The sequence below is a fragment of the Myxine glutinosa genome, chromosome 9, assembly GCF_964187855.1.
Source record: "Myxine glutinosa chromosome 9, kmMyxGlut1.1, whole genome shotgun sequence".
In the NCBI taxonomy this organism is placed as follows: domain Eukaryota; kingdom Metazoa; phylum Chordata; class Myxini; order Myxiniformes; family Myxinidae; genus Myxine; species Myxine glutinosa.
The window spans coordinates 139,691,514-139,709,172 of NC_136269.1; the positions used below are offsets into that span (position 1 = coordinate 139,691,514).

The following is a 17,659-nucleotide window of genomic DNA, read 5'->3' on the forward strand; positions in this document are numbered from 1 at the left end:
CCAGTCCCTTCTGTGACGCATCTACTTCCAAAACTGTCTCCTTGTCATGATGATAGTATGTTAGACAGGCGTCTGCATCAACACTCTGTTTCAGTTGCTCAAATGCAAACTGATGGTTTTCCTGCCACATGAATGGCACTCCATTCTTCAGCAAATCTCGGAGGGGTGCCACTTTATCAGCAAAGTGGGGAATATGTGGTGACAGATAGTTCATCAGTCCAATGAATCGGCTCACGTCTTCCTTATCCTGCGGTGACGGCATCTTCCGGATGTCGCAGATCTTCCTAGGACCAGGTGAGATTCCTTGTTTGCTGTAGATCGAGCCGAAGAAGTTGATACGGTCGGTCTTGATGATACATTTCAAAGAGTTGAAAACCAGACCCTCTCTTCGTGCTACTTTCATCAGGTTCAGAAGATTACGATCATGCTCCTCTTCAGTTCGTCCTGATACTGCCACATCATCGGAGATACCAATACAGCCTGGTGCTTGCTTGAGTATGCGGTCCATGGCTTGCTGGAACAGATCCTGGCTGACACATAACCCAAAACGCAATCTCTTGAAGCACCAGCGCCCAAAAGGTGTGCGGAATTTGGTCAAATCCTGGCTTTCCTCATCCAGATACACAGCTCAATAGCCAGCCCGAGCATCTAATTTTGAGAATATCGTGGCGTCAGCAAATTCTGGGTTCAGCTCGTCTAATGTCGGTATTTTATGTGGACACCTCTTCAGCCAAGAGTTCAGGCGTTTTGGATCGAGACATACTCTTAAGCTCCCATCTTTCTTTACACTATTACAGATGGAAGAGCACCAATCCGTATGATAGTCCACTTTCCTGATGATACCCTGTTTTTCCATTTTCATTAGTTCCTCCTTCAACTTCCCTTTGAAGTGAACACTACACTTCCTTGGTGCGTCAATCGATGCCTTTGCATCAGGCTTTAGATGAAGCCTCACTTTTCCTTTAAAATTCCCAATGCAGTCAAACCTGTCCGGGAACAGCCTTTTCAAATCATCCACGGAATTCACCTTGTAGGCCTGTTCCTTGTGGCGCATTGGTTTCGCAATCCTTGATGCTGGAGGTGCAGCCTTCAGCAATGTCCTCCGTTGCCCAGCAATGCTGTTTATGGTGACGATGTTGAGCCGTTCACACGCTGGTAGCTCCTGGTCGAGCAGATGCTTTTGAAAATCATCATGTGGGGTGCTTGCAACAATTAACTCGATAATCCGTTCCGAGAGTTCTGCTTCGGAGAAATTGCACAACCTTCCCTTCCGTCGGCATCGGTTGACGAAATCATCAATGGACTCTCCTTCTTGCTGCCGGAATCTCAACATTTTCAGCCGGTGAATCCGAAAGTTTACATGAATGTCCAACTGATCCTCGAATAATATATATAATTTATCCGGATCCTTTTTGTCATCCTCACTCAGAGTCGATGCATTGATCCGCCTCAGTCCTTCGTCTCCCACAGCAATCTGAATCTTGATGGCCTGTCTGGCTTTAGTATCGATGCCCTCGTCCGACAGCACTAAGTTCATTCGTCGCTTGAATAACTTGAAGGTCTCCGCCAGCTCCAGGCTGGACCAGTCCATTGTGATCATTGTCGGGAACTTCGCCATGTTGAAAAAACACGGAACGTGCCGCCGTGGTAATCCGCAAAGAAAAACAAGACCAAACATCAAACTACTTGTTGATCTTCATGATCCCACCGCTGCCACCATGTAATAAGTTCAGGAATCTCCTTCAATCAAGTGGTTTATTAAGGACGATACCAAGCTCTCACAGAGCACACGGCCACCATGACGAGTCGCCATCAACCACTGAAGCCATGCCCCCAGACGTCACTACGCAGTATGTAGTACCAATCACAACACACCTAAGTCATATTAATGTTTTCAGAGAAGAGGACTTTGAAGAGGACAATGGAGACAAAAAAAATTTAAATAAATTTGCAGTTTATTAAATTTAGGCCTATCTATCGATTAAGGTTACCTGCGAGAGTAATTGGGATAGCGATCAGGATCATCTTCTGATTCGGAAGCACCAGAGGCATAACCGACGACCACCATCATCATCTATTGTTAGCTCACCTGGAACGGTTTTCCCCCGAATAAGGTATTTTTTTGTTTGTTTGTTTGTTTAAAGTCTTATGATGATGTTAGTATGATTCGACGTGCTGCCCTGTCTTCAAGCAAACATTGAAATTGGTTTAAAATACCTTTAGTCGGTGCAGTATAATTTCCACCAGGTGAGCACCAGGTGTATTGCCCCTATGTTTTTCCTCCTCGCACCACAAGGTACTAATTTCTTCCAGCTCTTTCTCGAAAAAGCAAACACTTGTTTAACTAATCTAGAATGCGCTGTTTTCTCTGACTGAGAATGTCCGCTGTTGATATCATGTAATCCGCCATTGCTGTTCCTGCACGGCCTAACGCCGCCCCTCGTTGGTCCATTTAACAGGACTATCCGGGATTCCGGTCATTCTAGTAACGGTGACGTTGATTGGCTAATGCAAGAGCGATGACGTTCCATTTCTCAGCATGTTTCAATGGACTCAGCAACAAAAATGGACGATTTACTTCATTTTCACGAAAACTGGTGAACAAATCGACTGTGGATTTCCAGGATTCATTATGAGTATTTTACTTCATGTTATCATGTGAAATGTGCGCTCACCCATTGACGTGTGTCACGAAAGAACAAAATAACCAGCCGTACCTTTTGGTCTAATTGTACAGGATATCGTTGGTAATTCCGAGCAGGGCAGTCTCAGTGCTGTGTATCATTCAGGGGGGCAGTCTCAGTGCTGTGTATCATAAAGCAGGGGCAGTCTCAGGGCTGTGTATCATAAAGCAGGGGCAGTCTCAGGGCTGTGTATCATTCGGGAGGGGGGCGGGGGGTCTCAGTGCTGTATATTGTTCAGGAGGGCAGTCTCAGTGCTGTGTATCATTCAGGGGGGCAGTCTCAGTGCTGTGTATCATTCAGGGGGGCAGTCGTAGTGCTGTGTATCATTCAGGGGGGCAGTCTCAGTGCTGTGTATCATTCGGGGGGGGGGGGTCTCAGGGCTGTATATTGTTCAGGAGGGCAGTCGCAGTGCTGTATATTGTTCAGGAGGGCAGTCTCAGTGCTGTGTATTGTTCAAGAGGGCAGTCTCGGTGCCGTGTATTGTTCAGGAGGGCAGTCTCAGTGCTGTGTATTGTTCAGGAGGGCAGTCTCAGTGCTGTGTATTGTTCAGGAGGGCAGTCTCAGTGCTGTGTATTGTTCAGGAGGGTAGTCTCAGTGCTGTGTATTGTTCAGGAGGGTAGTCTCAGTGCTGTGTATTGTTCAAGAGGGCAGTCTCAGTGCTGTGTATTGTTCAGGAGGGTAGTCTCAGTGCTGTGTATTGTTCAGGAGGGCAGTCTCAGTGCTGTGTATTGTTCAGGAGGGTAGTCTCAGTGCGGTGTATTGTTCAGGAGGGTAGTCTCAGTGCTGTGTATTGTTCAGGAGGGTAGTCTCAGTGCTGTGTATTGTTCAGGAGGGCAGTCTCAGTGCTGTGTATTGTTCAGGAGGGCAGTCTCAGTGCTGTGTATTGTTTAGGAGGGTAGTCTCAGTGCTGTGTATTGTTCAAGAGGGCAGTCTCAGTGCTGTGTATTGTTCAAGAGGGCACTCTCAGTGCTGTGTATTGTTCAGGAGGGCAGTCTCAATGCTGTGTATTGTTCAGGAGGGTAGTCTCAGTGCTGTGTATTGTTCAGGAGGGTAGTCTCAGTGCTGTGTATTGTTCAGGAGGGTAGTCTCAGTGCTGTGCATTGTTCAGGAGGGTAGTCTCAGTGCTGTGTATTGTTCAGGAGGGCAGTCTCAGTGCTGTATATTGTTCAGGAGGGTAGTCTCAGTGCTGTGTATTGTTCAGGAGGGCAGTCTCAGTGCTGTGTATTGTTCAGGAGGGTAGTCTCAGTGCTGTGTATTGTTCAGGAGGGTAGTCTCAGTGCTGTGTATTGTTCAGGAGGGTAGTCTCAGTGCTGTGTATTGTTCAGGAGGGCAGTCTCAGTGCTGTGTATTGTTCAGGAGGGCAGTCTCAGTGCTGTGTATTGTTCAGGAGGGTAGTCTCAGTGCTGTGTATTGTTCAAGAGGGCAGTCTCAGTGCTGTGTATTGTTCAAGAGGGCAGTCTCAGTGCTGTGTATTGTTCAGGAGGGCAGTCTCAATGCTGTGTATTGTTCAGGAGGGTAGTCTCAGTGCTGTGTATTGTTCAGGAGGGTAGTCTCAGTGCTGTGCATTGTTCAGGAGGGTAGTTTCAGTGCTGTGTATTGTTCAGGAGGGCAGTCTCAGTGCTGTGTATTGTTCAGGAGGGCAGTCTCAGTGCTGTGCATTGTTCAGGAGGGTAGTCTCAGTGCTGTGTATTGTTCAGGAGGGCAGTCTCAGTGCTGTGCATTGTTCAGGAGGGTAGTCTCAGTGCTGTGTATTGTTCAGGAGGGCAGTCTCAGTGCTGTGTATTGTTCATGAGGGTAGTCTCAGTGCTGTGCATTGTTCAGGAGGGTAGTCTCAGTGCTGTGCATTGTTCAGGAGGGCAGTCTCAGTGCTGTGTATTGTTCAGGAGGGCAGTCTCAGTGCTGTGTATTGTTCAGGAGGGTAGTCTCAGTGCTGTGCATTGTTCAGGAGGGTAGTCTCAGTGCTGTGTATTGTTCAGGAGGGCAGTCTCAGTGCTGTGTATTGTTCAGGAGGGCAGTCTCAGTGCTGTGTATTGTTCAGGAGGGTAGTCTCAGTGCTGTGCATTGTTCAGGAGGGTAGTCTCAGTGCTGTGCATTGTTCAGGAGGGTAGTCTCAGTGCTGTGCATTGTTCAGGAGGGTAGTCTCAGTGCTGTGTATTGTTCAGGAGGGCAGTCTCAGTGCTGTGTATTGTTCAAGAGGGCAGTCTCAGTGCTGCGTGATTAAAGTTTTTATTTGGACTTCAGCCCACACACATAAGTAGTCTTTGTATGGGACAAGGTAAAAATCTCGAGTCGTTGTATTTGCTGATCTTTCGGACTACCGGTAGTAATGTGCATGTTCCTAATATATATATATACTGTATTGCAGTGAATTTGTTTGTAATGTTTTAATTGTTTCTTCCTCCATCAGGACCATTTTGATGAGACGCAGTACGAGCTTGGCCGTGCTTTTAATCTGCGAAAGCTGAACCCTAATGCTGCACCAACAAAGTTCGTCTTCACTCCAGTAAGGACTTCTGCCCCACGACGACTTCCCTTGAAGAGAGGCAGGGATGCCATCGACCATGATTCTGCAAATCCTAGCAAACAGATCCGGCTGGACCATTCCTACTGCATGCTCACTGATCACCTTCCACCAGATGACATTCCAGATCCTCAAAGTGATGGTGAGTGTACAGTAAAAGCATTGATATTTTTGTCCCCGGTCGCACTGCGGAGCGAAAGGGGGACTATGGTTTTCCCCTCCGTCCGTGCGTGCGTCCGTCCGTGTGTGCTTCCGTGCGGGCGTGCGTAAGTGAAGGACCGAATTCTAATTTGGTGTGTGGGTGCAACCCACGTCAAAATCCAAGATGGCCGCCGCCATGTATGTCTGAACCTTGTGAGCGAAATATCTTGAAAAATAAGCGAAGTACCAACTTCTAATCTGGCGTGTGGGTGTGTCTAGGCATAAGGAAGAACGCTATTGAAAATTGGGTCGCCACGTCAAAATCCAAAATGGCCGCCTTGCGTCTTCCACTTTGTCAACTCACATCACTTCACCGACGGGGGACCTAGGCGTAATTTACATCAATTTCAGCCTTTCCACAAAAGAAGTACATTCTAAGTGTAGTTTACGAAACTTTCCTTCCACTTGCATGTTCACTAATTCACTTAATATGTAACTCTATGCATGCACGCTTGAACGCACGCGTGCGTGCACTTGACGTCGGGCTCCAACATGGCGCCGATTACCGAGTTAGCCAAACTTTGTGTATAAAGGGCTCTGGTCTCAGTGCTGTGTATCATTCGGGGTGGGGCAGTCTCAGTGCTGTGTATCATTGGGGGAGGGGGGGCAGTCTAAGTGCTGTGTATCATTCGGGGGGAGAGTGTCAGTGCTGTGTATCATTCGGGGGGGGGGGGTGGGGGGCAGCCTCAGTGCTGTGTATCATTTGGGGGGGGGGGGGTAGGGGCAGTCTCAGTGCTGTGTATCGTTCAGGGGGGCAGTCTCAGTTCTGTGTACCATTGGGGGGGGGGGGGATATCAGTGCTGTTTATCATTCGGGGGGGGGGGAGGGGCAGTATCAGTGCTGTGTATCATTTGGGGGAGGGGCAGTCTCAGTGCTGTGTATCGTTCAGGGGGGCAGTCTCAGTTCTGTGTATCTTTGGGGGGCGGGGGGGGGGGGGAGTATCAGTGCTGTGTATCATTTGGGGTGGGTGGGTGTATCAGTGCTGTGTATCCTCCATAAGGGCAGTCTTAGTGCTGTTCAATGGATTTAAACAAGACTGGAAGGGTTACTGGACGATACTGGTGTCTGTATCGTTGTAGCTGAATGGGAACAGTGTGTTCAATAAATCTTAGCGATGAAAGGTAAAAGAGAAATTGGCTGTGATTTTATAAATCTTTTGGATCCAAATAAGTTGTCTTTGACATTGTGACTGTTATGGAGCTGCAGAAGATGCAATGAAGCTGCAGAAGATGCAATGAAGCTGGAGAAGATTTCCAAAACAAGTGGAGAGAGAACTGGAAGTGAAGAGACAAGTGAAGACGATGCAACGCAATCCACGAAAGGAAATGCTGATCTTATTCTTCAAATCGGATGTCCGATGGAATCGGATGCTGATCTTATTCTTCAAATCGGATGTCCGATGGAATCGGATGCTGATCCTCCAAGTGTCGCTTATTGACTTTTCATTGTTTTTAAAATTTTACCCAAAACAGGAAATCAACTGAATGACTGAGATTCGCCAAGTCATGGGTTCCTCACGACCGGTCTGGCTCATCGTCCATTGAGCACGGAATACCGAGACGGAATCGAGTGAGTAACCTCCAAAAGTATCGAGCAGGTGGTCACGTGTGCACCGAGTGATGCAGGTAACTTGGCAACGATTTTCCCTTCCAAATATTTTATCCAAATAAGGAATATCTCACATTTGTGACCGAGTTTGTTACGAGTTCCCTGGAGATCTGGAACGACATAAAGTTTCCATCAACGCTCGAAATTGACACGAAAGTCACAACAAGCTTGCAGCGAGTTACCTGAAAACAGAAGCCGTGAGTTTGCGTGAGGACGAAGTACAATTTTATGATCCATGTGATAATCGGCACAAACCTGATGCCTTTGCTTCGCCACAGAGAATAACAAGCGATGCTCAGGTTACACATGTCAACAGTTCCACTGACATGCAGCAGGAAATGGCTCAGTCCACCGAACCATGATGTCCTTGCTCCTCATTACAAGGGAGGTTGAACATGCCGATCCTCACCGAGACGAGCAGATTCCGCAGGTCGTGGGTCAAAATGTGACGTCATCGGCTTTTGATAAATCACCGGCGATTCACTTGGGGAGTCAGACGTCCTGTTTGTGTAATATTAAGGGGGGGGTGGGTGGGGGATTTCTGTGCTGTGTATCATTCAGGGGGGGCAGTCTTAGTGCTGTGTATCATTCAAGGGGGGCAGTCTCAGTACTGTGTATCATTCAGGAGGGCAGTCTCAGTGCTGTGTATCATTTAGGAGGGCAGTCTCAGTGCTGTGTATCATTCAGGGGGGGCAGTCTTAGTGCTGTGTATCATTCAGGAGGGCAGTCTCAGTGCTGTGTATCATTCAGGAGGGCAGTCTCAGTGCTGTGTATCATTCAGGGGGGCAGTCTTAGTGCTGTGTATCATTCAGGAGGGCAGTCTCAGTGTTGTGTATCATTCAGGAGGGCAGTCTCAGTGCTGTGTATCGTTCAGGGGGGCACCTGGCGGGACGGACTACTGGAAGATGTTCAGGTTAAATGACGTTATGTGTGGGCAAATACCATGTGCCATACCCTCCAATTGCACGAGGTGAAGCCGAGGTGACTTTGGGCAAAATAACAGTAATGGCAATGACGCAAATTGCCCAGAATTCACACAGTCGAGTGTCCTCAGTATATGGCCAGGTGTTTTCTTCAAGCATTAAAACCAGATACTGCGTGAAGATACTGGTAGACATGAGTGGGTAATAGACAGTTCAGCACAGTGTTGGATATGGCGATTGAATCTGAGATTCCAGCATCATAAAAGCCACAGGTTCAGATGGGAACGCATTCGCAGCTTGATGGAGCACCGCTCTCCCCTTTGGGGTGGCGCTCTCTCTCTCTCACCTCACCCTCTTGATGCCATGGAAAGCAAGGTCCTCCAACTTATTGGGATCTCCCGTGACGAAGCTTGGTGTCTAGGCCTGATACTTTCACATCGCAGACAGGTTGCTGGCCTCTCTGTAATCCTCCTTTTTGGTCTTTCCCCCTCTGCCATCTCTTGATTCTGTCCCTCCCAGGTTTCTGGAGGGCACACCTGATCTGCCATTAACCCTCTTCTTAAACTCCCAAAATCCAAGCTCACTGCTCAACAACTCCTCTCATTTATTCCTTTTTTCTCTCACCTGTGGAACCAACTTCCGCAATCTGTTGAGTCCTATTCTTCCCTCCAGGGCTTCAAGGTGGCTGTTTACCGCTACCCCCATCCATTCTTATTGTGTTCTTCAACCCCCAAATTACCCCATTTCCAAACACTCACTCTTTCCAGGTTGTTGTGATTTTCTCTCTCTCTCCGTATCGTCTTCATGTGTTGTTCGTTGATTTGTTCCTTTTCTGTTTCATCCTCCCTGTTTTTCCCCTTACTCTTCTTCCTGTGTTTCATTCACCTTGTGGGCAGCTTGCTCACCCCCATGTGTCCTTCTCCCCATCCTTTGATCCCACTCTTACTGCTACTCTGCTGCTGGTGTTTCCACCTTTCCACCTTTTCCATTTTGTTCCCTTCCGCTCTGCTCTCACTCTTTTATGAGCCTCAACCACGTATACAAAAAGACGCTAAATAGTCCATCCCAAGCGGGCTTCCCAAGAGCAGCAACGGAATGTTCAGTGACTTCAGGAACTGTGTCCGGTTACAATGGAAGAAAGTGTCTCCTTTTCTTCTGGACCACTCGATGACCTTCTGAGCGGTGCTAAGTTCACAGATGATGAAGTCTTTATAGGATACGCCCTAAAATGGCCGTGTTCCCACCCCAAAGATTTATACGCTTATGGAACCGAGAGCCTACCCCCATTGATGAGACTCGTGTGTACCTGCAGTAAATGCATACCTTGATCAGTAAAGGAATACTTACCATTTCTTTAGATTTTCTAGAATTAAAAAGTCCACATCAACCTTGAGCTACAGTCGTGAGACCTTCACCTGTTCCGATAAGTTGAACATTTCAAGACGTTTGTCTTATCAATGCGCATTGCTTTATGCTGGCACTTCCTGGTACTAATAAGATGATAAATCAGCACCTCTCCACTTATCAATGTGCATTGCTTTATGCTGGTACTTCCTGGTACTAATAAGATGATAAATCAGCACCTCTCCACTTATCAATGCGCATTGCTTTATGCTGGTACTTCCTGGTACTAATAACATGATAAATCAGCACCTCTCCACTTATCAATGCGCATTGCTTTATGTTGGTACTTCCTGGTACTAATAACATGATAAATCAGCACCTCTCCACAAAGAGTGCTTTTTTCCTTGATGTGAATTAGGGATCTAAGTGCCCCAGAAGTAAGAGACACAGGACCACTCTTTCTCCATCACTCAACACATCCATATGACACAGAGAACCTAACTCAGACCAGGAGGAAGGAATATGGATTTTGGTTGGTTCCGGACGATCATAACATGACATCTTTCATACAGGTGTGTTTAACATAATTAAAGGTTGAGACAGAATAAGTGCAGAAGGGTTTTTCAGCAGAATTGATATTGATAGGACCAGGGGCCACAAAATGAGACAAAAGAAGCGGAGAGTTAGGATGGTACCAAGGTAGGGGTCTTTCTCTGAAAGAGTAGTTTATCCTTGGAGTGGTCTTCATGGAAAGGTAGTTAAAGGTGAAACGGTGGATAGGTTTAAAGTGGAGGTCGGCAGGTACATTGAGAAGAGGGTGGGGTTTATAGGAGTACATTGATATTGGGATGATTGTGCAGGTTTATGGGCCTAATGGTCTCCTGCGTTGAGGTTCGCTGTAAACATTTTGTTGTTGTGCTATGAAATGTGTCATCGCTTGTAACTCTACCTGTGGTTTCTCACTATTTCAGACCAAACGCATGCCCTGCCCCCACAGGTGGTTTGCTTCAAAAGGAGAGCAGGTTTTCTTTTCTGAAAAAGAACGGTTTGCCCTCCCAGGTCGGGCTTTCCATCTATAAACTGGAGTGTGCGTTACAAAAGCCTTCGGAGAGGCCGAGCACAGACTTACCATGCCTGTCACAGGACCGCCATCTCTGATACTGCTGTTTGTGGGTAGGTGATTTACCGGTTTAACAGCCAAGACCCTTCTCCCCGACTCACATCCAGGTGTATTTCTGGCCTCGCCAACATTATATTGTGCGTTATATGAACCCTAACCCTAAGTAACCCTAAAAGCTTGTCACAGGACCGTCATCTCTGATACTGCTGTTTGTGGGTAGGTGATGTGCCGGTTTAACAGCCAAGACCCTTCTCCCCGACTCACATCCAGGTGTATTTCTGGCCTCACCAACATTATATTGTGCGTTATATGAACCCTAACCCTAAATAACCCTAAAAGCTTGTCACAGGACCGCCATCTCTGATACTGCTGTTTGTGGGTAGGTGATGTACCGGTTTAACAGCCAAGACCCCTCTCCCTGACTCACATCCAGGTGTATTTCTGGCCTTGCCAACATTATATTGTGCATTATATGAACCCTAACCCTAAATAACCCTAAAAGCCTCAAAGCTCTCCCTGCGACCCCACGCTATTGAGTATCTAGAGTGCTTGGATCGGAGTTTAGCTGCGACTAGATGGGCTCGCCATCCTCTCCCTTTACTGCGACGAGATGGGCTCGCCAGCCTCTCCCTTTACTGCGACGAGATGGGCTTGCCAGCCTCTCCTTTTACTGCGATGAGATGGGCTCGCCATCCTCTCCCTTTACTGCGACGAGATGGGCTCGCCAGCCTCTCCCTTTACTGCGACGAGATGGGCTTGCCAGCCTCTCCTTTTACTGCGATGAGATGGGCTCACCAGCCTCTCCCCTTACTGCGATGAGATGGGCTCACCAGCCTCTCCCTTTACTGCGACAAGATGGGCTCACCAGCCTCTCCCTTTACTGCGACAAGATGGGCTCACCAGCCTCTCCCTTTACTGCGACAAGATGGGCTCGCCAGCCTCTCCCTTTACTGCGACAAGATGGGCTCGCCAGCCTCTCCCTTTACTGCGACAAGATGGGCTCACCAGCCTCTCCCTTTACTGCGACAAGATGGGCTCGCCAGCCTCTCCCTTTCCCGGCAGTGATTGTTTACTCAAACAGGAATCCAATTTTACAGCAATTGCAACCTGTGTTATGTGGCCACAGATTTCGGAGGAATCTTGAGCAAAGTTAACAGGTCATTCATTTTGGAAATTGACTTTGATTACGATCACAGATTTGTTTTTAAGGTTTATGGTGAAGTTTCATTTTCTAACCTTTTTTATGGTAATATTAAACATTGTGGACAAATTGTCATTGTGGTAGTTCTCGTCTGATCGTTACCAAGGCAATTATTCTCTCAAACCATGTCCACAAACACTGATTGATGGTGACAGAACCATCATCCGTTTACATCGTTAAATAATGGATTACATTATCTACTAACCTGCTCATTTTTCTCCTTCTTTGAAATATAATGGAGTCGGACCTCCTAACCAGACAATCAACCTTACAGGTTAACCTTGTAATTAAATAATAAGGTTCTACACGTAGTCATTTAAAGTAATAAGATGTATGTGAAAGAGGAGTACACCTGTGATCATCATACCTCGGTGTTTTTGCAGTTTGATAGCCTGATGTAAATTTTATTTGAGTCTGGTATAATATTGTTACGGTAATGGGGACGGCGCTCCCCTGACCAAAAGGGGGGGGGGGGGTTAATCCCCCTTGTATTTTGCACTGGCCGTCTCCGATCCTGAAGCTACCCCGCTCCCCTGTGGGGTGGGATTGGCCGAGGTGATTGGTCAAGGGATTCCCGTACACCTCCGCCAATCCCTCCACAAGGCAGGTGGGTAACTCCGCTCGAATCCCGGACATGATGGAGTTTGCCGAGCGGTTTAGCAATCTGAAATCCGAGCCGTTAACAAGTACTAACCCGATTCATAAGCGTTTGGCCGAAATCGCACCACAGGAACTCAATGGGGAAATATCTAAAGTGATCGGATGAGAAAGAAGAAACCAAAGGGTAAGAAAGAACAGATATTTATTATTATTTACACCAAAACCCAAAGAAGAAGCAGAACGAAGTTATTTACAGAAAAAGCAGATACACAGTGCAATCCTTAGCTTAGACAGTCTTACTTATACCCAAACAGGACAACACAAACAGACTCACACGAATAGGGAAATTGCAGGCAGGAATTGGATGGAGGGATGAGAAAGTGGGACTGCTGTTTGCAGTCTGCTGTTTGCAGTTTGCAGTTTGCAGGGCTGGAAGGATGGGGTTCAGGTCCGTGCAAACAGCAGGGCTGGAGGTGAGCGGCCGCCGACTCCCCGCACTCTGGTTCACACGGCGGCATTGCTTCGCGGCAGCGCGTCAAAGCTGCGTGCGGCAGGGGCTGTTTGAAGCAGCGTCTCTCTCTCGTACCTCACTCCACAGAACATGTCCAGCGCACCTCCCTCAAAAACTCTGCCTCATGCGCTCTCTTCCTCATGCGTTCTCAATGCGTGCTCTCTCACTCATCTGCGCTCCCTCACTCATCTGCATAAGCAGTCCCTCATCCACCCTTTTATGGCCCTCCCCGAGATCAAGCCGCGGGCCACAAGGGCACGCCTACCGGGTCGCTCTCCGCGGTGCCGATTGGTGGGCACGGGCTCTTCCCGGCTCCGCCCATGATGACGAGGGTCGGGCAACGCCCTTCTTCTCCGAACTGACCATGCCGTAATGGAGGCGAATGCTGTTGGAAATGTAGGCCAATGCTGCTGGCAATGTCGGCTCGGGGCTATCGAAAAGGGGATCTATCTTATTTGATTTGGTGCAACGTAAGATCGACTAGTGGGAACATAGCCTTAACTAGAACACAGAATAACGATATAACTATAGAGAGGTTCTATGATTGGCTACATGCTTGTACATGGACTAACTAAGGTGCACTAATTTCAATTAACAGCCAATTAAGGGGAAATGTACACAGGGGTTATTTATAAGGGATTTTAATACTAAATTTGATAAAGTGAAGGTTCTAAAAACTGCAGCAATATTGTTATGTCGGGAGGGTAGCAATATGTAGAGCCAGATAGATCTGAATAGGTAACATGCTTCGTCTGTCGCGGTAAGGAATCTGACCTGTAATAAGTTTCATGTTTAGTCCGGTTTGTCGGGTTAAGATGTATACTTGTGAACATACCAGGATGTTCGAGTGATAAATAGAGTAGGGATAGAGAATAACGCCCCTGTGTGTCACACCTGGTAGCCAAACCTTTGTCCCGTATGGCAATGCACTCATTTAGACACTTAGTTAGGCTCTTTATTGCAACACTAAATAATTCCCTTACCTGACATGACTTTGGAAGACGAACAGGCAAGGGGGGGGGGGGGGGGGGGGGCGGCTCGGGCCGCCACCACATGGACCGCGGCCAGCTGCACCTACGAGCTGTGATCACGCTACACGCACGTGCTATGCCCACGCTACACGCACAAGCTATAACCACGCCCAGGAGGACTGTGATTGGTTAACACGGAAGGCGCGAATCAACGCGGAAGGCGCGAGGAGGGTCGGCAAACGGCGGGAGGCTGCGAGGCTCTGGTTGGGTGCCACACCGAGGCTGACATCACCGCCAGAGGTTATAAAAAGAGTGCGCCGAACTCTGCGCGCAGATTCCTTGCCCTGGCAGTCCCGGTGCGATCCCGAGTTGAGTAGAGTCCTGTCCCTGGTTGAGTTGGCTCGCAGTCTTGGCCCTGGTTGAGTTGGCTTGAGAGTTGGCTTGTGAGTCCGAGCCCGAGTTGAGTCGAGTTGAGTGTTATAGCGAAGGGTCTGAATACTTATGTCAATGTGATATTTCTGTTTTTTCTTTTTAATAAATCTGCAAAACTTTCTAAAATCCTGCTTTTTTTTTTCTTTTTTTTTCTTTTTTTGTATACGAGATCGAGGCTCATGAAAGAGCGAACATTAATCACACAAAAAGTCAAACCGACACATAAAACACAAAATAAGGGGAGCGGTAGACAAGATGGGGAGAGAGAGGGAAGGGCACAAACACAACATTTGAGAGGAGGGGGGTTTGTGTCGGTTTATCTTTCTGTGTGATTAATGTTAGCTCTTTCATGAGCCTCGATCTTGTATACAAAAAAAACAAAAAACAAAAAACCCTTTCGAATTATCCCTTAGAATTAACCTCGAGAACCCTTTCAAATTATACTATGGAATTACCCTTTGGAAGTACCCTTTATAACCCTTCAGAATTACCCTCTGGAATTATCCTTTATAACCCTTTAGAATTACCCTCTAGAACCCTTTAGAATTACACTTTAGATTTATCCTTTAGAATTACCCTTTGGAGCCCTTTAGCATGCAACATGGTGGTGGAGAAAACTTCTTCTTCCTCATTTTTTGACTGCAGATGGAAGGAAGGACATGGCCACATCGTGAAGTGGTTTCTCCGCTTAAATTTTTTTTCCTCACGTTCAGCTTACATTCTCTCATCTGTCTCATTAACCTTGTGCCGTGTCTGTCCCGTGTCCCCATGTGAATGAATACGATTAGATAGATAAGATTAATTGCGATTCCAAACGGGATTTATTTTATATTTGTTACCTCCGTTTGAGGCATCCCTCTCTCCCTCTCTCCCTCTCTCCCTCTCTCCCTCTTTCCCTCTCTCCCTCTCTCCCTCTCTTCCTCCCACCCGTCCTCTCTTCCTCTCTCCCTCTCTTCCACCCACCCGTCCTCTCTTCCTCTCTTCCACCCACCCGTCCTCTCTTCCTCTCTTCCACCCACCCGTCCTCTCTTCCTCTCTTCCTCTCTTCCACCCACCCGTCCTCTCTTCCTCTCTTCCTCTCTTCCTCTCTTCCACCCACCCGTCCTCTCTTCCTCTCTTCCTCTCTTCCTCTCTTCCACCCACCCGTCCTCTCTTCCTCTCTTCCACCCACCCGTCCTCTCTTCCTCTCTTCCACCCACCCGTCCTCTCTTCCTCTCTTCCACCCACCCGTCCTCTCTTTCTCTCTTCCACCCACCCGTCCTCTCTTCCTCTCTTCCACCCACCCGTCCTCTCTTCCTCTCTTCCACCCACCCGTCCTCTCTTCCTCTCTTCCACCCACCCGTCCTCTCTTCCTCTCTTCCACCCACCCGTCCTCTCTTCCTCTCTTCCACCCACCCGTCCTCTCTTCCTCTCTTCCACCCACCCGTCCTCTCTTCCTCTCTTCCACCCACCCGTCCTCTCTTCTTCTCTTCCACCCACCCGTCCTCTCTTCCTCTCTTCCACCCACCCGTCCTCTCTTCCTCTCTTCCACCCACCCGTCCTCTCTTCCTCTCTTCCACCCACCCGTCCTCTCTTCCTCTCTTCCACCCACCCGTCCTCTCTTCCTCTCTTCCACCCACCCGTCCTCTCTTCCTCTCTTCCACCCACCCGTCCTCTCTTCCTCTCTTCCACCCACCCGTCCTCTCTTCCTCTCTTCCACCCACCCGTCCTCTCTTCCTCTCTTCCACCCACCCGTCCTCTCTTCCTCTCTTCCACCCACCCGTCCTCTCTTCCTCTCTTCCACCCACCCGTCCTCTCTTCCTCTCTTCCACCCACCCGTCCTCTCTTCCTCTCTTCCACCCACCCGTCCTCTCTTCCTCTCTTCCACCCACCCGTCCTCTCTTCCTCTCTTCCACCCACCCGGCCTCTCTTCCTCTCTTCCAACCACCCGTCCTCTCTTCCTCTCTTCCACCCACCCGTCCTCTCTTCCTCTCTTCCACCCACCCGTCCTCTCTTCTTCTCTTCCACCCACCCGTCCTCTCTTCCTCTCTTCCACCCACCCGTCCTCTCTTCCTCTCTTCCACCCACCCGTCCTCTCTTCCACCCACCCGTCCTCTCTTCCTCTCTTCCACCCACCCGTCCTCTCTTCCTCTCTTCCACCCACCCGTCCTCTCTTCCTCTCTTCCTCTCTTCCACCCACCCGTCCTCTCTTCCTCTCTCCCTCTCTTCCTCTCTTCCACCCACCCGTCCTCTCTTCCTCTCTTCCACCCACCCGTCCTCTCTTCCTCTCTTCCACCCACCCGTCCTCTCTTCCTCTCTTCCACCCACCCGTCCTCTCTTCCACCCACCCGTCCTCTCTTCCTCTCTTCCACCCACTCGTCCTCTCTTCCTCTCTTCCACCCACCCGTCCTCTCTTCCTCTCTTCCACCCACCCGTCCTCTCTTCCTCTCTTCCACCCACCCACCCGTCCTCTCTTCCTCTCTTCCACCCACCCGTCCTCTCTTCCTCTCTTCCTCTCTTCCACCCACCCGTCCTCTCTTCCTCTCTTCCACCCACCCGTCCTCTCTTCCTCTCTTCCACCCACCCGTCCTCTCTTCCTCTCTTCCTCTCTCCCTCTCTTCCACCCACCCGTCCTCTCTTCCTCTCTTCCACCCACCCGTCCTCCCTTCCTCTCTTCCACCCACTCATCCTCTCTTCCTCTCTTCCACCCACCCGTCCTCTCTTCCTCTCTTCCTCTCTTCCACCCACCCGTCCTCTCTCTACCGTTAAATAAACCTTTTGTTCTTAAAAACCTGTACGTGGTCATTCGAGGTGTGGGACTTTGCCATTAGGCGCAATTGAATTGACTTTAACAATCCGATAACAGGCCGATTGGAAATACGCATCATATGGGCCCCGTTGAAATATTACGTAACGCTATTTTTTTAGCGAAGCGAGAACGAGCTTGATTAAACCTTTCTGATAATTTGCTACTCGACCCAAACAAAGCCAATGGAAACCTGACGCCACAAAGTCGGGCAGTGTATAATCAGCAGAGGCCTACATGCCTGTGTTAGGCCCTCCAGGAAACAAGATGGCGGCCATATCAATTCATCTCGTACTAATGTACTATTGTGGGTGGAATCAAGTGGCAGACGTGGGTGTGGTCTGGCAGCTGCCCGACCAATGGGTGCACATTTCAAAAATCGACCGCCAACAAGAACCCCAACAACAGCAACGCGAAGCTCTTGTGGACCTGCAACATGTCGCAGGTAAAAACAGGTCGGAGAATGCTATTGTCAAATTTTCTTTGTTGGGCTGCAAAAGTGGTCTGGAAGTTATGGCATCATCCATCATTACTGGATGCCCGGTTGTCTCACCGATGCAGTGCCCCTGTACTCCTGTAGGTTAAGACATCAAATGCCTCTCGCACTACTTTACCACTCAACCACTACCACACCCAACTTGCTGAATCGATTGGTGTACCAGATTTGACATCATTGAATATAATTATTTTCTGTAGTTTGTGTTGTTGCAGCACAAAGTTGACATTGTAGTGGCTGCTTGGAATTTAGGAATCGGGTT

At 48.6% G+C, this 17,659-nt stretch overlaps 1 protein-coding gene across 2 annotated transcripts in view; it reads left to right on the forward strand.

Annotated features, from left to right (window-relative positions):
- The first annotated feature begins 10,252 nt into the window (after positions 1 to 10,252).
- Positions 10,253 to 17,659, forward strand: part of LOC137434635 (5-hydroxytryptamine receptor 3A) — a 30,066-nt gene continuing 22,659 nt past the window's right edge. Inside the window, exon 1 of one of the 2 annotated variants that reach the window (XM_068127798.2) lies at positions 10,253 to 10,454. In XM_068127798.2, the coding sequence (XP_067983899.2) occupies positions 10,412 to 10,454 (43 nt within the window). In that variant the 5' untranslated portion in view covers positions 10,253 to 10,411. Of the gene's footprint in view, positions 10,455 to 10,751; positions 10,781 to 17,659 lie in introns of those variants that run through there. The other variant, XM_078785007.1, reaches the window with a different exon arrangement.